This window comes from Amaranthus tricolor, chromosome 14 (assembly GCF_026212465.1).
Source record: "Amaranthus tricolor cultivar Red isolate AtriRed21 chromosome 14, ASM2621246v1, whole genome shotgun sequence".
In the NCBI taxonomy this organism is placed as follows: domain Eukaryota; kingdom Viridiplantae; phylum Streptophyta; class Magnoliopsida; order Caryophyllales; family Amaranthaceae; genus Amaranthus; species Amaranthus tricolor.
The window spans coordinates 580,642-604,211 of record NC_080060.1 but is presented as its reverse complement, the minus strand read 5'-3'; the positions used below and the strand labels follow the sequence as shown (position 1 = coordinate 604,211).

The 23,570-nt window shown below is 33.9% G+C and overlaps 2 protein-coding genes and 1 pseudogene across 2 annotated transcripts; 2 read left to right on the top strand and 1 right to left on the bottom strand.

Moving 5' to 3' along the window:
* Nucleotides 1-1,221: 1,221 nt before the first annotated feature.
* On the top strand, nt 1,222-6,664 carry LOC130800177 (kinetochore protein SPC25 homolog; annotated as a pseudogene).
* A 534-nt stretch (nt 6,665-7,198) lies between these two features.
* Nucleotides 7,199-11,055, bottom strand: LOC130800176 (galactinol--sucrose galactosyltransferase-like). The gene is made up of 4 exons (XM_057663568.1): nt 9,403-11,055; nt 9,046-9,223; nt 8,118-8,485; nt 7,199-7,765 (listed from the first exon to the last, which is right to left on the bottom strand). Exons 1-4 carry the CDS (start codon nt 10,642-10,644, stop codon nt 7,199-7,201), a joined length of 2,355 nt encoding a protein of 784 aa, XP_057519551.1. The 5' UTR covers nt 10,645-11,055.
* Nucleotides 11,056-16,118: 5,063 nt separating this feature from the next.
* LOC130800175 (uncharacterized) lies at nt 16,119-22,337 on the top strand. Its single transcript, XM_057663566.1, has 10 exons — nt 16,119-16,336; nt 16,706-16,814; nt 17,334-17,433; nt 17,713-17,764; nt 17,860-17,984; nt 18,054-18,143; nt 18,769-19,041; nt 19,994-20,199; nt 20,883-21,101; nt 21,382-22,337. The coding sequence occupies exons 1-10, from the start codon at nt 16,236-16,238 to the stop codon at nt 21,475-21,477; spliced, it is 1,371 nt and encodes a 456-aa protein (XP_057519549.1). The 5' UTR covers nt 16,119-16,235; the 3' UTR covers nt 21,478-22,337.
* Nucleotides 22,338-23,570: the final 1,233 nt, after the last annotated feature.

Here is a 23,570-nt window from a genome sequence, read left to right as displayed (position 1 = left end):
CAACATCAACATCAACATTTTCTAATAATATTCAAATAATACAACAACATTACTTCAAAATCCAACATAAAGCTATAAAAACAATTAGAAATTACCTTCAATGCTTATGGATGATTAAGATTAGTCTTGATTTAACCACTACAAACCTACATTTGAATAAATAAACAAATTTGATTAAAACCCTAAAATCCAAATATACACCAAAAAAACACAAAAAAATTTACCTTTGCGCAAGCTATAGTATCCCACACTAATTTTGAAGTGCCAAATTGAAAGAGGATTGCACGATTTGATGGAATGAATCAATGGTTTTAGAGGGAGAAGGTGGAAATGTCGAGTGAAGTGGGTTTTTGAATTGGGATTTTGCGAAAAATAGAAACTGATCTGATTTTGTAGATCAGGTCTGTTCGCAGTTAGTAACTGCGAACAACATATAAGACAAAATAGCTGTTCGCAGTTAGTAACTGCGAACAGCTAGTTTGTCTTATATGCTGTTCGCAGTTAGTAACTGCGAACAGCTCCAAAGCACAGCTTTGGGGTACGGACGCTTACTTTTGGAAATTGTTTGAAAGTTAGTTTATTTAATTAATTTTTTTTTTCACTTAAGAATTTCAAAAATTCTGTATTGGGCACGTTTTAGTTATCTAGCTTTTATTTCAAAAAATTGACGTTTAAGTTTCTATAAGTATCGTTGTATGGTGAAACATGTTTATATAAATTAGTCCGTTTTGTATGAGACTGTCTCATACAAGAATTTGTGTATATTAATTTAATATATTTTAATCTCTAATAGAGTGGCAAAGTTAACTTTTAAAATAATTTATCAAACAATAAACAACTAAAATAAAAGCTTTTAAGTACAAAAGTGAATGATTCAATTAATTTTGTTAAGCTATTTAGTCTAATTTAAAATTAGTTTACGCTAAATCTGTCTTAAATATGAATTTGTCAAGTTTGTGTTCTTCAAAAATTGTTTGTATAGAGTTATATCATATATATTTTTTAAATTATAGCTTGGCCAAAGGAAAAAAATAAATGTGATATTCAACCCAAATATATTTTTATGATAATATTTTATTTTTAAAAAGTAATACTTGAACTGAGACAATGTCTTTTATATAACTTAAATTAATTAAAAAAAAGTTATAATAACTACTCTTCAATCTCCCTAATTTTTCACCATGAAGGATGAAAAAAAGTTTAAGATCTACTTGGAAAAAAAAAAACTGTTTTAAGTTCTTAAGCTTAGTGTCCGTTCAGAAGTGGAAATTTTTAAAACTCAATTTTAGTTTCGAAGATAAAAAGGCGGGCTAAACTTCTTCGTTCTCCTTTTTTCTCCTCTCATGGATTCCATGCAAACGAAACCACAAGTAACAGTTCGGTCGAAATTATCAGAGCTACGACGATTGTGCGACGACAAAATTGAAGTTCATCGGCAAAAATTGACTCAATTTCAGTTTCAATTGAGATATTTCTGCAATCTCACAAATCTATATCTCAGTTAACTGCTCAAAATGAAGGTTTCTTTCTTTAAAATCACTTCTATAGAGAGAAATTTATTGTTTCGTGTTTTATTTTTATGATTTTATGCTTTTTTGTGTTTATCTGTGTGTAATTAGGGTTTTTTGGAAGTCTATAAAAAAAATATGCTTAATTTGATAATTTTAGTTGATAATGCATCATCAATTGGCTTTTTGCAGTAACATTGGGAAAACTCAAAGTTGAATTGAGAGAATTGGAGGATGAACTGGTGAGAGCTTTATTAGGTAGGCTGTTAATGATAGCATGTCTGCTTTCTTGTGTATATTTAGATATCTTTGAATCAATTTCTTTTGCTGAGCTTAAATTTTCTATGCAATTGGTAGTTTGTAGGCTTGTAGCTTTACAAATCACTTGTATTGATTGTTGCACGTTGATAATTATTGCAATTTGTTTTTTTTTTTGTTAATGAAGTTTGTAATATTTGTTGATCTCACTGCTTAATCAAAGATCACATCTTTACTGTAGTGAGAATTTAGATCACAATAATGCCTCTTTTATAGCCGTAGAAGCAAAATTTACTTGGTCTCTTAAAATTACTATTCATATTAGATCTTGAGATTCGGACATTGTATGGACCCTTCATGTTGGGCAAAAAAGTATGGTATGTTTAAACAAAATAGCTGTAGTACACTTAGTTTGCACCTGTACTTCTCTTTGATAAGTTTACGCCAAGTGTAGGCAACATGTGCATAGGTTTTGATGCTGTTAGTGTATGGGTGTGACATGAGTGCACAATTGTGGAACTGGAACAACTTTGCTGAAGCATTTTCTTAGAAGCCTTGGATACACATGGGTGTTTGGTTGTGTTGGCTAAAGAAGGAGACAATATGGGTAGAGTTGAAAAGGATGATAGTTTCTTATTTGGTGCAAGATATGGAAAAAAGAGTTTCATGGAGTAGTGCGCATGGCAAGATGGTCAAGAGTCCCAATCCTAGGGGTGCTCGTTGGAGCGACCGATGTGCTCGAACAAACACAAAGATCAAAATGACTCCAGAATGTTACTTTCTCAGCTTGCTTGGACTTGCTGGGGTGTTCTTGCTTGAGCGCCCCCTTGCGATGCATCCTCTGTTTTTTGCGATTTTACTTATGTTTGTCATTGTTTTGTACTTAGCGCTTTAGTTTATAAAGGGGTTTACGCTTGGCCTAGATTACTATCTTTCTAACCTCTTGACTAAACATAACTGCCTCTCTAATCTCTCTCTCTCTAATTGTAACCATTCTATGAGTTCATGATTTAAACTCAAAGTATTTACTCTATAATCAATCAAAGCAAACCGCCACCAAGGAGGACGTGTCTCGTTTATTTTGCATTACTTGTTAGACTCTCATTACTTAGTTGTTGGATCGAAGTTTTCATTAAGAAGCATCCAACGACTGTTCTTGGGAGTTCTTTGCTTCCTAAGTTGTTCTAGTTTAAAACAACCAAGTTTAAGTGTTTAACATTAGATGTGAGTGTGACAATGACAATAAACCACCCAAGGTAATTGTAACCTTTGTTAGCCGAAATGTAATTCATTTCGATACATGGAACAGTAATGAGAATGCAACCTAGAGTGACTCGAGAAAAACTAGGTATGTGATACATTATGTATAGAATGTAAATTTAATATCAAAAGAAATCAAAATTGTCATTTGTATTCTAAAATTTTGTTTTTAAATATCCTTTTTCTATTTAGAGGTTGTATCTTCTCGATTTCCTCTCTTTTATCTTCCTTTAATCTGTAGATGGAGGCCAAAAAGGCTTTTAATTACTACACTATTGGTTGAAATATCTGTTATTGGGACGTCACCTTGAGACCTTGGGGTGGTAATTCGCGGGTGATCTAGGATGGGCATTTCGGGATTGTGGAACAGGTTATGTCTCTCGTCCCATCTTATTATGACTGTAAATCTATAATCAGTAATCAAGTGACTTTGCATGAACGACCCTTGCGTATTTTGAGGTAAGAGTGAACTCATCATAAGATTTATCAAATACTTGGCAGTAGGTTGTCAAAATAAAATCACGCTAGCCATCCCACAACTTGATTTCCTGATTGCTCGATTGGCATGCATCATAAACAATAAAAGCATACCATGCATGTTACGCTATTGTTGTTTGTCAACTAATCAACTGACCTTATTCTGATTACTAGAATTTGGTGGCTAGTTTCTAATGTACAATGATTGCATCATTTACTAGCATAAGTGATTTTGGTGAACAATTGATATATGAGTCAAGAGAGTTAGCAACTTCATTTCGAAATTAGAAAGTTGTTGATGCAGTTTTCTTTCTATTGATAGGTAAGACAAGTAAAGAGGCCATGCAGATTGAAATCAAAGACTGCCTTTTTGACGCAAGAGCAAAAGTGGATGAGCTTCAGAAGATTGTACGTGATCAAGCAGCTCAATGTTGTCTGAACAATCAAAAGGTAAGTATTTTCACTTAGTTGACTCAATTTTTGTTTGCTGAGAATACATGTGTCCAGACTACAGAATTAGTGTAATACTCTTCTTTCTCTTGCGTAGTTATGAATATATGATTAAATGAAAAACAATATGGCCATGTTGTTCTGGGTTGATATTAATTATATTTTTCTTCACTACTAAGTCAAATGAAGGTATGACATGGTTTCTCCACCAAATTGCTGTTTTCAGCCCTCTAGCTAAATTAAAAGCCAAAGTAAATATCTGTGCCTATTTTTTTTTGCTGAAAAATATTGAAGTCAGAGTAGTGTTTATGCAAGTTCTACTGATTGGATAGCAAAATTTGAATAAGACTAAAGGCATATCGTAGCATGTCATGCCATTGCTACACCATTTATTGTGTTTATTTTCTTCACTTTTAGATGATCAAGAGTCAGTTGTCTATTACCGTTTTATTTGTTTGATAACAAATAAAACCAATCATAGAATGACATTCTTTGCACTGCTGTGTCTGTGTTATACTGGACATAATAGTCGCTTAAAAGAAATTGTTGTAGGGCTATATATTTTTTAAAACACAATGTACACTTATTGTTTTAAAGTGATCACTTATAACCTTAAAGTGATCATTTATGGGTTTAACGTGATTACTTTTAATAGTCGTAAGTGATCAATTATAACTTAAAGTGATCACTTAAAACCCTTAAAGTGATCAATTAGAGAAATTGGTTAATTATATGGGTTCATCTCATAATGAGACGGTCTCATACAAGACTTGTTATACAAAATTTGAGATTTTCTTATATTTGCCTTTTTCCTTTGTTTTAAAATTTCGAAGCTCTTGCCGGGTCCGAAGAAAGAAGTCTTGAAGCTTTAAGGAGAAGAGAAGTATACAGGACACAATTACATGGTACAGCAGGGTTCTTGGTTTTCGTATCAACACAGGACAAAGTAATGTAAAAAGTTTTCTATTAATGAAGCTTTTTTATGTTATGTTAATTATAACTGCCTTAACGGTCTCTCTCAGACAGGTGTAACATTCTCATTTATGAACATCATTAAAAAATGGCCAAGTGAGGAGTATTCTTTCACCATTCATTACGTAAATGAACTCTATACTCGTAACTCGTAAGTGTTTTACTTGTGTGTTACAATGTGTTGCAAGTTAATTGTTCTTCTGTTGCTTTTGTTGGATGGTTAAGGATTTCTAATTTCTATTGAGTTTAATCTTTGATTATGATGAACATATTGCAGTGCTTGATTGTAAGCCTCACTTGAATGGCGTTGAAGAGCTGGTTCATGAGTTAAACAAAAGCAATGATTTATTCAGATTTGTTAAAATTACAAGAGAAAGATTGCAGGCCGCATCATCAGGTATGCTCAAACTCTGGTGTTCCCACTTTTATTGATATTTGATAGCATAGCAGACTTGTCAAATTGTCTTTGTACTTTGTATAATGATACATATTTCTTTAGTTCTTAAGAAGCTGCTTCATAGCTGTTGCCACAAATTGTAGAGATCAAGTAATTTTAATTGATTTGGAAGTTTCAATTTTTAAATGCTTGCTTCTGTATCTTGACTTGATAAGTTGTTTGGTTGGTCTTCTAATTTAAGGACCATCACGTCGTCTAATGCATAGATGATTCAATGTTTCTCAGGGTCTATATCTCACTTCATATATCAGGACCAAGTTTCTGCGTCACCTCACAGTCATGGAAAAGGCTCCATATCACCCCATCTCTTCCTATCTCCTCGACGTTCTCACCTTGTGGTATTAATTATAAATGTTTATGTCTATGCAGTGCTTTTTACACATCAATCTAACTTGTTTGCTAGTTAGAATTTCAAATCCCACATCCATTTTGAGTACTTGTTCATAATTTATTTTTTCCCGCTCTTTCTTTTCTTTAACATTTTTTCTGTACGAGTGTGTTGCTATCACCTATGATAATTGACGTGTCTGTTTGACCATTAAAATGTTGGGTATGATTTCCATACATTTGGCTGTGTTAATTTTTAGACACGAGTACACAAGGAATAACGAAGAGTTGACGTGACTTAAGTATCCACAACTTAGTGCTCATTAGGTTTTAAATGGTAGTACTAGTACACAGGACATGCTAATCTTTGGTAAAGCAGAATCAGATCTTAATACTAACAGACTTTTTGAAAAACAATGCTCAAGCCATTTAGATTATATACCCCGTATGTCTGTTTTATTTGCTTTTCTTGGATAATCTAAAGAACAAAATCCAATTTTCCCCTTATTTACATTCTACATTTCTCTGCTTTTTGATTTGTTTTCATGAATTATTTAGCTCGTTTTCATGTGCATAGGAAGGTTAGGAGTCTAGTGAATTGTATTATCCTGTGGGGGACATTTATGATCTTTGCACAAACAGTATATACCATTAATCTATCTCTGCCTGATTGCGTTTCGTGTATCATCTAGGATGTTAAAGAAATTGATTTATTATTGTGCTTGAACATTACAGGCAAAGAAACAGAGAATGGTTTGAATATGATTCAAGTGCCCAGAAACTGGTAAGTATTTAAGTTCTCATAACTACTTTTGCTTAAGATTGTCTACAGTGAGATGACTTTAAAACTAAGATCTCATATCCTTATATTTTGTATTGATTGGACTATTTAACCTATGTATGAGACGCATCACGTGTCTTATAATAAAACCGTCTCATATAACAATTTGTGTAATTTCTTTAAAAGAACATCAACTTCAGCTTCGACACATAAGTTGTAATGTAATCGTAAGTTATAATGTGATGCTAGTAATGAAAAGTCAAATTTCTATTTTACTATGTTAGTGAAGTACCTTATTATCTATTTTAAGTACATGCAAGATACTAAATCACATAACATAAATTGATAAGGAATCTTAAATTTTAGTTTATGTGTGTTTATTACCTCCTTAAATTTGTACTAAAAAATTTTGTTCACCTGTAGTTGATCTTACAATTCAATGGTGTGAGCTAGATATATACTTTATGTATCCCTCTTATTATACACAAGAGAAATTAAGTTGGAAAGAAAGTATAAGTTTGTGGACGATATTAAAGGGAGTGAGACCATTGTCAAAAACAAAAAAAGTGTAAAATCAATAAGACAAATTAAAAGAAAAAGTGGTGCAAAATAAAAGAGACTGAGGAAGCACTTCTATATGCCTATCATATAAAAGAAAGATTCAGTTTAATCAAAAAGTGTTAATTGTGTACAAAAAGTTTCACCATCCTAAAATTCATATTCAAGCATAGATTCTTTAGATAAAGAACCTTGTGGTGTTATTTGAACACTAACCATACAATCTTCATATAGAAATTCAACATCCTTACCATCAACACGACACGATTTTGGTTTCTCTGATGAGAACACCTTAAATTCACCAAATCCTTTTACTCCGATAGTTACTATGTTTTCGTCATCTCGGAATACAAGAGATTGAATAGCACCACTAGTATTTAGCATGTTAACTAGTCCGATGGGAGCAAACTGGATTAGTTTTCTCCCTAGGAGTTTTAATGGAGAGACCGTTAAAAGCTCGAAATCGAAGGCATTCAAGGATAGTTCCACGTTCTCATCGAGTTTTAAGAGTCTTAACCACTTTTCCTTAAAAGCATAAACCACGAATAATTTTTCTCCTTTGATGGAGATCGGGTTCTTTCCTTTGTTCCATTCAACATCTTTGGGGTTTGTCAAGCATTTTAACGCGTGTGAGAATTCGGATGCTGCTTTGTTGCGTCGCGTTTGGGGACACCATCCCCCTCCTTGGCAATTGAAGGCTCCAATTACACCTGTATACTGTTCCATATGTATTTATATATAATACATTAGAAATATATGACATCATCATCATCAACCCAATATTCCGTTCGAGCGCAGAGTTCAGGTGAGGGAAGAAACAGACAATCCATACCTGTACCCCTCAAAAGAGAGAACCAGAGGAATGTAATCAATATTACCTCTGAAATATAGGACACTAGTTGATTAACTATTTATAGCATCTAGCTCTTGAATGTGACGGTTTCATGTTATATAGGACGATTGCATAATAATCGAAGATAAACTTGAATAGTTACAAGTGGTTTCACAAAGATGTGCTCATGTGACGGTTTCATAAAAGGTTTACTTAGTTCAATATTTCGGGCATTACCTTGTTAAGGTTCCAAATCTTGAGCATTGTTTTGCCATCATGTAAAGGATCCTCAAATAAGCAATCTCTTGTAGGAAGAGCATAATGCTGACACCTTAAGATTGAACCATCAGGCAAAACCAACCTCTTAAGTAGCTCGAAATTGTGTTGTCCAACACAATCACTAACGTATATGGGACCACCGGAGATGGCTCGTGAGGCGGCGTGAAATTCGGCACAAGGATGAGTAGATTGGAACATATCCCAATCAGGGTGGATGAAATTGCCCATCCATAAGCTATTGTAAGCACAATGCACCATGTGAAGACCTTGTAGCCAATATGTCCCATTTGGGTCTCCATTTGGATCAGTGCACCAAAAATCATCCCCTAATCACCAATCGACTCAAAACTTATTATTTTAGGTGTGTAAATTAATTCAAAACTCCTGGTAATTCTTAGCAATTAGCTTAAGTTAAAAAAGTTAAAAAACATTTATGTGAAGTTGTAGATAATTTTTACTATTTATAGTCAATCAGAAATAATAACTATTATTAGATGAGTCTTATGTTAGGTGTAATTGACCAGCCCTAATATGTATCCAACTATCCTCATTTACATGTTTATTAACATTAGTGATGGCTTTTTAAAGCATAAATTGACTCAAAAGTTCCTCAGCAATTTAGGTATATAAGTATAAATTGTATTAGATTTCTTAGCTATTAGCTTATTTAGTCATTTGAACTTTTTCTCAACATAGTGTTTGCTGTTTAGAATCAATTGAACAATCATTCCCTTATCAGTTATCACAATAATATAGAAGTAGTATAGTTAAATACATTCGATACTGATAGTCAATTAATAACGTTAAAGTAACGAAATATCTCAATTCGGTTTAGATATTGTTATTAATGTTGTTTGTTTATTGATAGAGAAAAGAGATGGCTTACCAACACGTCCAAGACATATGGATTGAGTACCAAGTAACATAAAATCGTTACAATGTTCCATACTTGCAATAACACCATTTCCTTTGAAATGCTTCTTTATTGATGCGGTGAGTGCCTTGTAATATGCTTTGGCTAACTCCACGCGGCCCCCATATTCTTCTGACATCATTTCTAGCAACTACACATACACGCACCAACAAAATGCAACATAAATATATGTTTATAAAACATAAAAAAATTATTCTTTTCGGATAATCAATTTGCTAATTGAATTAGACATGTTTATTTAGAATTGATTTCCGATCTAGATTGAATCAATATAACACGAATGGATTGATGAAGTAAAGAGAAACTTACATGGATGACATCAACCTTGACACCATCAATTCCTGCCGCTTCAAGGTGGGAATGTAGGCCTTCATACATCTCCTTTGCCTTATCAGGTTGAATCAAACCGACACCGTTTTCAACAATCTTATCCACAGCCAAATCTTCCATAGTCATTTGCAATCCCTTGGACAACTTTGGAGTAATGACCCTAGATTTGGGCATATTTGGTACATTAGGTCTTATCCCACCCCAATAACCCATCAAAGCATGCCATACATATACATGTTCTATTGTCCTAAATTCATCTTTTAAGTCCTTTACAAATGCCCCTAACCCTATCCCCTTCCCTTTAGGACTCTCATAGTCCTTAAATTTGTAATTTTCTCCATATTTAACTAGCCTACATGGCATTTGTTCACCTGGTGTGGTCAAATCCATTCCCTCTTGGGTTATTGGGTCGCAGTCGTGAGAAATCGACTGCCACCCATCATCTATTAAGACTAACCCTGGAGGGCATCCGCCTTGGTTTAGGTGTTTGACACCTTTCCGGATGCCCTCCGGGTTAACTTTTAAGTAAAAAGCATCCCAAGTACACCAACCAAACTTATCCACTATACCTGGTGGATTCTTCTCCTCCAAGAGTTTAAAAGTACCCATATGGTGCTGAATGACCCGAAAAGCATCCAACACCAAATCATATGGATCGGATCCAACTTGCATGTAGAGGCAAGATTTAAAGCTCGACCCAATTACTTGGGTCGACCCGCTTTCCATGCAGAGGCATACATCGTCATTTTGGGCCGTTCCACGCTGAAGGGATGCTCGGAACGACCCTTCAAGGATTGGGACAAGCAAAACATATGGACGGCCCAATTCATTGTTCTCTAACATCATCATTTGAGTCTCATATTCAACATCATTGCCACTATCCCCGGTCCAAAGAGTAGTCCACCATACTTTGAACCGGAAGATACTCATGAACCGGATTCTCTTGAGCTTACCGATAGGTACCACGTGGTGACTATCCAGTTTGTTCACGTGGAACCCAAGAAAGCAACCACTTGATGGGGTGACAATAGTAGTTTTAGTAGGATTATTATTAAGTGGCTTGTCCAAGAGACTAGTAGTAATATTTGGAGGGACTTGAGTTAAAAATGGGTGGCCATTAGCAAAAAAAGTGGATGCTTCAAGAGTGATTGATGGTGGAATTGCACCATTATCTAGTAAGCCCAAGGTATCTAGAGCTCCTTTCGTTAAGCTTGGAGCCATTTTTGGGTTTCAAGGAAAGCTAATTGTTGTGCTTTTTGGGGTAATGGGTTAATTTTTTTAAAGGAGTGATATGCTCATACAGTCATATGTTAACAATACAAGAGTTTATATAGAGAATGGGTAACATGCAAAATGGTGGTCTCACTTCTTACTTTTGGTTGTCTCAAATAAAATAAGTGTATCTTATTGGTATAGATGTTTCTAGAGGTTTGACTATGTAGCGGTATAATGCTAGTTATGCCTTGTATGCTGTATCTCATTATATTATTATAAAGTGTACTCCGTCTTAGATAGTTCGTAATATTGTAAAAGGACAGGGAGATTAAGAATTTAAATATAATGGATTACAATATTGAAGTATTTAAAAATAAAAATATAGGGAGTAAAAATTACTAAAATTGTGTGCAAAATAGAAATTGGGCAAGCTTATTGAGATAATCATATGGAAGGTGATAACCGGTTTCTAGCACGTCGTAATACTAAGAACCTAGTTATGCAAATAATATTTATAAAACACCGTTATACAACCATAACGAGTATAGAGGTAAGTCGGGGATCGAACCACGAGGACAAAACTAGCAAGACTAAGGACTTGACGTAGATGGGTTAAAGGATGAGAGGGTGTATGGGATAAACTATGAAAGCAAATAACAAGCAAATATAAAGATGACTAGAAACGATAAGAGACAAACGGGGATGGTGACAATTCACCCTAGGTCGGTTTCTACGGTCTCATGGAAAGCTAGGTTAAGGGAGATCGAACGATGATTGATCGTGACACTCAAGCTAGCGAGGGGAAGTTTGACCTTATAAGCCACACGAACGACCCATAATCGCCTTATGTCTCTTAAAGCGTGGCAGGACAAGATTCAAATCGAATATCAATCAATCAATCAATAACAACCTCAACCCTAACCTAACACATGAAGAACAAGCATCAAACCTAAGGTTTCACCAAACCACAACCCCTAAGGGAACTACTCACACATGCTAAAGACTACTAAAACAAAGCAAATAAAAGAGAACATGATTGAAAGCATTAAGGGCAAGAAGTAAACAAGGGTGAAAGCAATAAATGAAACTAAGAACTACTCTACAAAGCAATAAATGAAGTAAAGCAATATTGAAGAGCAAGTAAACAATAAATGAAGCAAATACTCAAAGCAAATGTAAAGAAAGCAATAAAAAAACAATAAATGAAAGTATTGAAAGACAAGAAAGCAATAAAGGAAGTAATAAACTTACATAAACCAAAGCTTGAATGAAAGGAACAAAAGGAATGTAAAGATACGAGACTTGAATGTAAATGAGAAAGCAATAAATTCTAAGCTAGGGCATTAATGAAGAAGATGAAAGCAATAAGTGATGTTCTAAGTTGAGAGGGAATCTCTCAAAGTAGGCATGAGCAATACATTCAGAAAAGTTGAGTATTTATAGCCTAAAGACTAAGGGAACACAAGCCCTAAAATAACCCACGAGATTAGCTTGCGAAGAAATAAAGTCGCGCAGAATTTAATGCCCATTCGCCCGAATGAGGAAGGGCATTCGCTCGAATGGTGGTCAATTCGCCCAAATGGGCATGGTTCGGTGTTTCCAGCAAGTCCTGAGCTTGTTTCTTTGGTCATTAAGGTCCATTCGCCCGAAGGCCTTCACCATTCGCCCGAATGGTCAGCTGCTCGCCCGAATTTAGCTTCATTCGACCTTTCCAGTGATTCTCGAGCAACGATCATCCTTCGTAGCCTCATTCGACCGAATCAAGGGCCAATTCGGCCAAATGGTGTGTGATTTACACTCCTTGGCTACTTTGAAGCATCATAGGGCTTCCGAACTTTGCGAGGACCTTAGGGATGACTTGGGAAAGCTTCGGCATGTGCGTCTCATCTTCAATAATGGTGTCTATGCCTCGAACTCGTGCTACTTTACCCCGAAGCCTCCGAAAGTACCTGAAATAACCTTAAAGCACCTCAGAGACAAGAACAAGGTAAAATGGAGTGGAATATGTATAAAACCAATGTAAAACAAGACTCGACACTATAATAGGATTATAAATGTGCTCTAAAACGAGCACATCAGGAGGATGCAATATTGTTCAATGGCGTCAACGAACAGCTTTTTAACGAGTTATATATTTAAATATGCTTATAAGTGAACTGGTTAAGTAGGTTAAAATCTTGGTGTGTGACAACATTATTTCAAGTTCAAGCCTTACTATTGATACCATGAATCATGAGTTACATTTGATTCACATCTACTAGGCTATATTATTCCAGATCAATTGATATTTTATTAATAATAAATTATATAATGCATAACACTAAAAAATAGTAGTTGAATTAGTTTAACACACGTGTAAATTTCAATGTTTAGTATGTTTTATATTAATACCATAAGTTCACCTCCAAATCACGAGTTGATTGGCTAAAAATAGACTAGGCATTAAAAGATGAAAGCTAAGAATGATTTAAAAATATTCAAGTATTTACTAATACATATGGTCATATATTGATAAGCGAATTCATAAACAATAAATAGGTAGTGAAAATAAAGATCTAAGAAAAAATTCGTCCATTTTGCCATCTTTGACTCGGAGTAAGATAGAAAATTTTATAAGCAAAAGAGACTGATAATTCTTCTTTACGCAGTGAGAATCTTTCTCAAACTTTGTTGCATACTAACCTGTGATTCTCCATTTTGCCATCTTTGCTATTTCAATCGACTAGCGTGAGTTTACACTTAAGTAGCTTTGGAAGCATATAAGTTCCATTACAATAGTTTTATTTTACTTGTTACAACTCAATATGTTATTTTGATTATTTATATAAAAATTTAATATTATAAAAGTATGCGATTAGATAATTCAAACAAAATTTCAATTAATTATATTTTTTTACATATTAGCCACAATATATAAAATAATTTTGACTAATAAATAATGTTAATAACTACGATATAACTAATATTCCAAAATAGATTAATACTTAGTTTGGTGAGTAGCCGACCTCGTGTCATAGGGACGAAAACAAATTATGAGTGGGACATGCATGCCTATAATGGTCATAATTACTACGTTAATGGTGTGGGGTGCCATTAATGGTTGCTTGCATTTTCCCAGACGTTTCCATTAATTTCATTTATTTTTACTCTTGAAATGATTTAAAAAGGTCATTGTTCCATTGGATTATGTGGTTCGTTCTCGATACTTCCATCGACTTAATTTTTCTTGGATGTTTTTAATTTTATTTAATTACAGGTAGATCGACAAAAGAAAGAAGATCGATGAGAATTAATTAATTTTTTTAAAGTAATACTTATTCTCCAAATAAGAAAAGTAAACAGTTCTCTAATTTTTTTAAAATTTAAAAATTCTAAAAATCCAAAATTTAACTTTTTTACTAAAGAATTTTATTCATAATTTTATATTGCCGCCTAATAGAACCTTTCTAGATGGTAATATATAGTAAAAGTAAATTTTATAAATTAAATGTGATGATTAAAGTAAAACAAGCACGATTATGATACTCGTCAAATGATTTTTCAATCAAAATTAAACTAACTTTTGATTATCATTCTCATAATACATGTTGTGCTTAGTCCTAAATCTCCTAGTGTGGGAGAGGACTTTGATCATCTCATAGCCTACGCCATGACTTGTACACTAAAGAATGATGTTGGGGTGTGCAATGGGGCATAAGGGGTTGAGGTTTGGATCACTCCTTGAAGTGATCAAGAAAGAGGAAATGAAATGCTTTGAACAATGCAAGAGATGCCTTAAATAAGGCACGAAGGTCCTCAAGAAAGGCCTTAATTAGTTCATGCCTTGAACTAGGCAAGGAGAAAGAAGGAAGCTAAGGTGTCTTCAATGAGGCACAACTGATCCAAAGATTAGAATGCTACTGACCAAGCTCTCGTTCGAATAGCTTGGTGTACTCGGGGAAATGGCGGGTTTCTAGTCTTTGATCTATGCTTGGAGGGCATGTTTTGTACTTACTCTAGGGTTACTCTAATGTATTGAGGACTAAAAAGGAGGCTTAAATCAGATTAGAGAAGATAAGAGGGAGGCTAATACATAGAAGATAACTAGGGTATATAGCCATTAGAGTTTATTCATTGTATTAGAGTGAGTTTCAATTAAAGGTAGAAACTTTTTGCTTAAGAGAATGTTTTCAAGTGGTGTGTGAGGTTGAATCATTAATGTAAGTTGATTGATCAATAATATACAACTTTGTTTTAAAAGTTATCAAAGATACCTCATAAAACATCTTATATGTGTATTTATTGCTTTTTTTGTTACTCTGTTTTTTTTTTATTATAGTTTTACCTATTGTTTTTCACCAAGCACATCCTTAAATCTTCCATTTCAATACCGATGGATATTAGTGCTTATATGTGATAATTAGAAGATGCCTTATATATGTATATGCATGCATTGATGTGTGTAGTAAAATATAAGTCCAGCTGCTTCTATTTACATCGTCATACATGTTGGTAGGGGTGTTCATAATAACCTGATTCGGACTATCCGGTATCCAGTTTTATTTATTTATTTATTTTAACTTTTTTTCGTAAATTAAATAATAATGATATCTCTTAAGCTAACTTTAGGTTGAATATTTTTAGAGAGTTAGTATTTGAATTTTATGATTGTTTTTACTTAAACCAATGAACAATAATATTATTCTTTAATTTTCTTAATTAATCTTTTATGACTAATTAAGTTAAATATTTTTGGAAAGTTTGTATTTGAATGTTATATAGAAAAATATTTTAAGTAAAAATAGAGATAAACAAACGTAAGGTTGACCCGGATTAAACCGAATATCCGGATTCAGGATACCCGGTTTTATCCGGTTTGAAACCGAATCGCATTTTATCTGAAAAAACGGATCCGATTTTGAACACCCCTACATGCTGGTACATGTAACTCCATTGAGGATGCACCTATCCAATTTGCGAATTTTGAAAGTCTTATCTACAAGGTTAAGTTTGAACTTAGATATATAGTTGTTATAAGATATCTTAAAATATTAATTATCAGTTTAAACTTTTATTAGAGTAAATTTTTAACAAGGTATAAAAGTCAACATGATAAAATATTTACTATTATGCCAAATATATTAGATGAAAAGGTTCTCACATCGTGTATACTTTTACAATTGTACTTCTAATTACAACAGTATATTCATATGCTCCAACTCTTTTGTCCTACATATTTTACATCATTTAATAGAAAGCCGTATTTAAAATAACAAATGTATAAATAAAACAAAATAAACAACAAAACTTCATTCAATCTATAAAAATTCAATAATAGACTATCTTGACTTTCACAAAAGATATACTATAAATTGTGTAATCATCTAACCCTTAGGAAATTAGGAAATTTTAGTTGCATAAACAAACTCTGAAGGTGCCCTTAAATATTAAAAGAAATCAGTAAATTCAATATTATAATAATTTATATAAACCAACAAAACTTAAATTGGAAAAATAATTCTAAACAAATAATTTAACTAACAAAAAATAAAATAAGTATCTCAATTCTCATCTATAACAATTAAAATAAAAACCCTAATCCCAGAAAAAGGGGGAAAATGGAAGGCAATAAAGAAACTGATCTTTGTTTTGAAGAACAGTGCAATCAAGATGATTCATTTGTTTGGGATGATAATTCCCAGCTTTACTATCATGCCAGGTTTTCTTCATCCACTTCTTCTTCTTCCAATTTTTCTTTTTATTTAATTTCAAATTCCATGTATATTTGGTTGTTCATATCACTCTAATTTCATTTTAATTGATGTGATAGTTACAATGAATTCTTTTATTGTTAAAAAGAGATGAAATTTATGTTCTTCTGATTGATGAAAGTAAATAATAATTGCCTATTTGTTGCTAAATGGTGATTTCATTGATATTTGGGGTGAATTTATATGAAATTGAATTACCCATCAATTTTTTTGGGTTCAAAAATGGAAAATCTAGGGTTTGAGCAATTTGCATTGCTAAATTTTCATCTTTTTGAGATGTTATTGTTTTGCCTTATGAAAAATTTTGGATGATGCAGAAGTGGGTTTTATCATGACCCAATTGCTGGGTGGTATTACAGTACTAGAGATGGACTTTATTACAAATTTGAAGATGGAAATTACATACTATTAGCTTCCTATAATAAGGTATTAGAATCTTTTGATCTTTCCCTTGCCTCATATTATATCCTAGCATAGTTATGTTGGCTGTAGATCAACAACAATCCATATTTCATTAATGGCTACTATCTTGGTGGGGTTTTAAGGATCAGATGTTCGCAACCTCACTCTTTTACTTAGGGAGAACAAAGAGGTTGCTTTCAATCGAAACTTGTTAGCAAACATCATAAAAATACTCATGTTATTGATGAGCCACTTTGATATAGTCCACTGTTGTCACTTGGACTCAGGTCTGATGGTAGATACTGATACGTGTCCAAGTGTCGGATACGTTCAAAGATTCAATTTTACGCCTAAAATGAAGTGTCTAAGTGCCATACCAATGTCTGAGCATCAAGGATCAGACATGGGTAAGTGAAGCAAAATGAAAAGTCCGAGTAACATGACCGAAACCATAGAATTATAAATTTTTGGCCCCATCAGTCACATGACTTCCTTTTCCCTTGGGCTAGATGATTATCTTCATCAATTTGCTTTGCCGTGTAGGATCATCAATCAAATGTTGAACGCATAGGCGATTCTGCTTTCAATGAACCTCAGCTGCAGGTTGATCAAGGATGTGGACAAAACAATCTAGAAATCGAAGGTGAAAGTCACCAAATAATTTTATTTAAAATTAGTTTTCTAATTTTTTTGATGAATTAGGGAGTTGTCTTATTCTTCCTTTTGCTGCAGTCTTCTTTTCGTTACTTACTATTTCTTCATCTTTTGTGGCATTTTGTGAAATGTGAATCCTGGTGCACCATATTTACCTAATGACTGTGTTATGACTAAATCCTAATGTTGATTTTACTACAAACCTGATATTTTGACGTTTTAAAAATGTTGCGATTTTCCTTACACTTTGTTTTAATGAATATTATAGGCTCAACCGAGTGCACTAACGAGTTGTCCGATAATCCACCACCATCAGAATGGTAGGTAGCTACCTTGAGGTAAACCTTATTATTGCATCTTGTCAGAGCCCCTATTTCTAAATGGTTAACCATTGTTCCTTTTGCTTCCCTCAAAGGTTAGAAGATACATTAATTGAACTTTATTTGTCGGGTTATCCAAGTACAGCATGTAATGCTGCTGATGACTCTTTGCTGCCCGGGGAAGCAGAGGATAAGGATGGTTCTATGCTGATTTCTGATGGTAATGATATTTGCATATGTTGGCATAAATAATTTTTTTTATATCTAATTTAATTAACTTTTATTGTAGGAAACAACGACCCCTTTGTACATGGGGATAATGAGCTCAATTTGGACCATAACACTGCAGTTGATCCAAGTGCTAGTGTCTCATACGAAGGTCTTGTACTACTATTCTTTATATTGTCTTTTTACTTCTTGGTAAAATGGTAAAATCATATAGAGATTAGCACAATGTTATATAATTTGCTATCTAGTTCGCTTTTCAAATTCGTGATTCGTTCAAAATGACCAAAAACTAGCTTAAAACTGACCATAATTCACTTTTTTCGATTCGCGATTCGCGAGAAAATTAGCGAATCATGTGACATTGGATTAGCATGTTGATGCTTCTATAAGTCTATTTGATTTTAATGGGTGTTGGTTTTGAATTAGCAGACACCTCGTGTTGCTTATTGCAACCCTTTTACTAAGATCCAATGAGATATACATGCCAATTATTTTCTTTGTTTGACTTGAAATGATCTGCTTGCAGTCGTGGATCTAGAAAAAAACGAGTGATGTCAATTTAAGTAAAAAATAACTATTGAATTTTGATCCCTGGTCACATATGTGAAAGACACTACTCTAACAACTCATCTAGGGAATATTTACATATAATATTTGATTTTATTTTGGATTTAAGCGATGTCAACTTACCTCAGGGACATCACGCTAGATCCGCCGCTATCTACCTATGTGATTGTGTTTCGTTTTCTGTATTGATCTTATTACAATTTCTACAGAAGCATCATGGGAAGAAGAAAACTGGCAAGCTCAGTATGGTCAAGTCGTCCAACCGGAGGATGAGGTGGGGGCAAGATTTCGCTATATAGATATGTGGGATTGGTCTATTGTAAGAATGACCCCAAAAGAAGGAAATGTTCCCGTGGCCAGAATAGTGGGGAGGTTAATGCAACCTTCTGCCAAGCTTCATCCTTCTATGCCTTCTCATGGTGGCCGCTTGAGAACAGCTCCTATATGCAAGGTTCATCTTGATTTAGTGCAGGTTAGATCAGGTTTGCCGCCAACCTCATATTATTTAGAAATTTGAGAATATGATATACTTTCCTTCATTTTATTGTGTTGTTACACTTCAGTTTTCATGCTTGCCAATGGACATAGTGAACCATTAATATCTTGAATTATCATTATGTAAAAATTATAAAATGTACTATATATTATGAAATTACATTTTCTAATGAATCTAATAAGATCCCACTTGACTATGTGTTTCCTAAGTATAAATCGTTAAAAAGAAAGTTAAAATGGTTTGTGTGAATATTTAAAATGTCAAACCATAACAATCAAATAAAACCGGAGGATAGAATTTCTTCCTTCACCTTTCTCTCTTTTTATGTATACTTCATAACATTAGTAGCTATAGCTTTTAATTTTATTAAAATATTCCTTTTTTGAAAATGTTTCCGATTCTAATTATCTACTTCTGTGAATATGTAGTATTTTATTGGTTCATACTTGAAAGCGCTTAGGTGCACCCTTCAAAAAAATATTTTGTGATATGATGAGTAACCTTATTAGATGACTCGGAAGCATTAAGTTTTTACTTTTTGTCCCCAAGTTCATTGCCCCAATGCCATTAAGCTTCCACCTAGGTGGGTTTTGGGGGTCGGTATACACAATCTTACCCTTGTTATGTACATGTTAGTCATAATAAAGAGATTGTTTTCGATTGATCCTTGGTAGTAAACACCATCTGCAAAAATAAGAAGTGCACAAGATTTGATGAGTCATTTTACTGTAGTCCATCCAAAACCAAAGATCTATAAGTCTTGGCTCTATCGAAATAAGGAACATTTTTGTCGCCAGGTACAAGTTTTTTTATTTTTTTTATTTTTGGATTTCTATAGTATATGTCATCTTACTATATTTTCCTCCTTGCAAAACATGTTAGCCTATGTCTGTCACTGTCAGTGTCTCGCCGTAACATTGGAAGTGGTCTTTATGCAGGGCAAGTATATAAGCTGCGTACTCCAAGTGCTAGATATTTAGCAAGCTTATCGAGTTATGATGCTTCAAATCCAACGAGGGAATGGGGCTTTCCTGAATTGTCAATTGAAGAGATAGATGAAGCATGTGAATCCAAAGCAGCACTTCACGTTTCCTCTCAACAGCATACAAGTTCATGCCTTGATAAACCCTTTGTTAATGAAAAGGTATATTCTTGTACCTCAACACAAGTCTACTACATTCTTTAAAGTGATATTGATTGATGTAGGGTAATCGGGGAAACACGTGTCACTTCCAGGTGAGGAGATCATGATGGATAACAATAGTGATATAGTTTTGCACTAATACTACATTCTTCTCTTTGTGATTGATTGTAGAGAATCTAGGCTTGAGCATGCTTAGGTTATAATTCGGGTCATTTGATTAAAAATCTAATAATTAATGTTGAGTTGTCTTATAGCGAGATAGTAGTCGACTTGAAAGGAACAACCCTGAGATTTGAGAGCCCAGAGCAAAACATTAATTATACGCCCCTAACTATTAATATATCTATTATAAACCCTTAATCATTAATGATTTAAGCATCGTTTTTCTAATATTTTTGGATGAGTTCAGGGCACAGGACCCTCTTGTGCCACCTTATAGGGCCGGCCCAGCGACTTGGTTCATCATACACGCGGAGCTAAGTCGGTCACCTTGCACCACTTATTGATTAGTCTATGGATATATTCATGTTGCTCATGACTTGTTATAGCTTTTGCAGGACTAGGTTTTAGATGACATAGATTTTGTGTTCACCGTTCTTGCAAATTTACATTGGATAGTATATAATGAGCGGTTTATATAAAAAACTCTGTATGACAACTATATATGACCGTTTTTTCCTCAGCACAAAACCAACGTATATAGAAACAGAGCAGCTGAAAGAAGAGCACTGCACGGCAGCTTTGGTGCAGCCCCGGGGCAGAAGAGGTCAGCTGATGATATTAGTCCTCCTTTATCTCCTGTTTCGGTTCCTGTTGAAACGGCCGCTGCTGAAGCCTTAGAAATGTCCCTTGGATCGGGAAGCTATGCACAAAAGATTCTCAAAAACATGGGTTGGAAAGAGGTACTCATAACAATCAACACTTGTGGTCTAACTTCATGTCATTTCTTTTAATTTTGGTTTAATTGATTTAAATGAGTTCACTATTATCCATGCCAGATTATTGTTTAAAATTAAAGACAATTAATATAACTGCTTATGCACTGCTAACAATATAATTTTCCTAATTTTTACATGTTTTTTAGAAAAATATTATCATCATCGTGTATGACACTGGTGCTAACCTAGTATAAGCGTTGCTAATAGATACGTGGTTATAAGCTTAACTATAATTTTTTGACAGGGGGAAGGACTTGGGAAAACTCAACAAGGCCTAAGAAAACCATTACAAGGCGTCGGAAATAAAGGCACTGTTGGACTGGGGTGGAAATCTAGATGAAGGATAGGATGCAAGTTGTACATTCAAACTCAGTTTCGTCTCTTAAGCCTCCCATTCTTTTTGTATGCGAGGGTTTTAACCAGATTAGCGTAACAAACTCAAGAGGACAGACGAGCATGGAACAGTTTAGTGCCCTTTTATCGGGTTTTTTTGCTTCAATGCCATTCGATGCTCATGATCTACTCATGCCGTAAATTACGATACTGAAATTTTGTTAGGTATGCTAGCTTATGGATCAGGGTTTCCAATCATACACTCCATCTTTAGTCATAAAGGTGAAAATAAAAGTCTTCAACTACTAAGTCAACTCATGATTCTCGAGATTAGACTTTTGAAAAAGGTTTATGTTATGAGTGGGGTGGTTAATAAGCATTAGTTCGAGTAGTCTTGTTCGAGTAGGCCTAGTTGAGAATCCAGTAACCACATGGGCTTGAACTTTGGGCTCTAACCTATGGGGCTATCGGCTCACTGTTACTATCTCAACTTGTAAAGATCATATATTGATATGTGTTACTATGTTTGCATAATAGTGGCAGATTGGTTTGCTTTCATTTCAGAGCTTGATAGACGGTCTTTTTAATAATTGTTCATAAATTTTGACTCGACCAGAATACCTGACCAAATTTGGTCTGATTGAAATCCGATCGATCCAACTTATTTTTCTATAATTTGGTGAATTTTTAATTTTACGTCAATAATTCAGCGTAATAATTCAATTTAATAAGAAAATTATTTGTTTTTGAACTTTGATGGAACAAATTACATATTATTCCCTTTGTCCCTTATAATTTGCACTACTTTTCATTTTAGTTTGTCTTACTTATTCTACAATTTTTTTTTTGTTGGCAATGACTTTACTATTTTTCTTTAAATTTCATCCATAAACTTATTTTCTCTCTATATCTTAACCACTCATTTCTATAATTTAATTGTTTTTTATCTTATTCTCCAATCAAATTTCACATTCTATCAAATTTCACCCAAAATAATTTGGGTACATTCTCATAGGGATAGAGACAGTATCTTTTAGTTAATTTATAGCAATAAGAATTTATGAGTCATAGATCATACTCGACTGATCCGATCTCGAATTGATGGACCGATTTATGACGGGTTTAATTAGATAGATTATGAAGTGTGTGAGAGATATAGTAAACAGTACACTTTAACGCCCGTGCAATGTGCACTCAAAAAACAGCAGCTTTGCCTTTGAGTAGGTTGGTTGTGGAATGTGGAGTACTAGTACTTGGCTGGACCATTGCATGGGCATGTACACCGATCATATTTGATAAATGATGCGATACCAACCTCAATGGAATTGGTATAGTACTGTCCATACCAAATTGCATATGCGTGGTGCAGCCGCACTTATTGTATGTCATAATTGTGTCTACTAGTAAACATTGATAGATCATGTATTCGTGCATTTAGGACTTAGGAAGGCAAAAAGGCAATTACTCTATATTGGTGCGTAGAGAGGTATGACTTGAGTCGTTGAAATTTGATCGAAAACTAATGGATTATTTATATTGGACTGTTGGTGACTATTTATGAAGGCTGTAAACTGACCCCACAGACTAAAATAAGTCTTTTTAACGCACTTTGGTCTCATTTGTGCGCACCCAGGAAAACATCTCAGGATGTCCACTAAACATAACTAAGGAGTTCTTAGCAAATGGGCTCCCATAAACAGAAAATGCACCTTGTTGATAAATTCTATCAATCCTTTGTAAAGCTCAACCGAGATATCATAGAAAATATTAAGTCAAGGCTTAAAAATTGTAATTTATAGGCAAATAATCATAATTTAAAATAGGACGTTTTAATGGGGTTTGGATTTGATTTGTTACATTAATTCTAATTTGAGAATTGAGGATCGAGCCAATGTATTTAGAATTGTTAATTACCATCCCAATTAATAAATGAAAGTGTTTTAGGGTAAAGTACACTAGCTAATCTTGTTATTATGGATATATTTTTTAAATTAGATATGCTGGCCTGCAGGTGGTATATCCTACTTAATATGTATGGTATGAATGCATGATAGATTGATAGTATTTACGTCCCAGCTTAGGGCCATCCCCACAACGCCA

Coding starts and splice junctions, on each gene's coding strand:
- LOC130800176 (XM_057663568.1), bottom strand. CDS start 10,644: ATGGCTCCAAGCTTAACGAAAGGAGCTCTAGATACCTTGGGCTTACTA. Junction 9,224..9,402: donor TCAAGGTTGATGTCATCCAT/GTAAGTTTCTCT, acceptor GTGTATGTGTAG/TTGCTAGAAATGATGTCAGA. Junction 7,766..8,117: donor AGATTTGGAACCTTAACAAG/GTAATGCCCGAA, acceptor CATATGGAACAG/TATACAGGTGTAATTGGAGC.
- LOC130800175 (XM_057663566.1), top strand. CDS start 16,236: ATGGAAGGCAATAAAGAAACTGATCTTTGTTTTGAAGAACAGTGCAAT. Junction 17,765..17,859: donor AATCCACCACCATCAGAATG/GTAGGTAGCTAC, acceptor CTTCCCTCAAAG/GTTAGAAGATACATTAATTG. Junction 18,144..18,768: donor TGCTAGTGTCTCATACGAAG/GTCTTGTACTAC, acceptor CAATTTCTACAG/AAGCATCATGGGAAGAAGAA.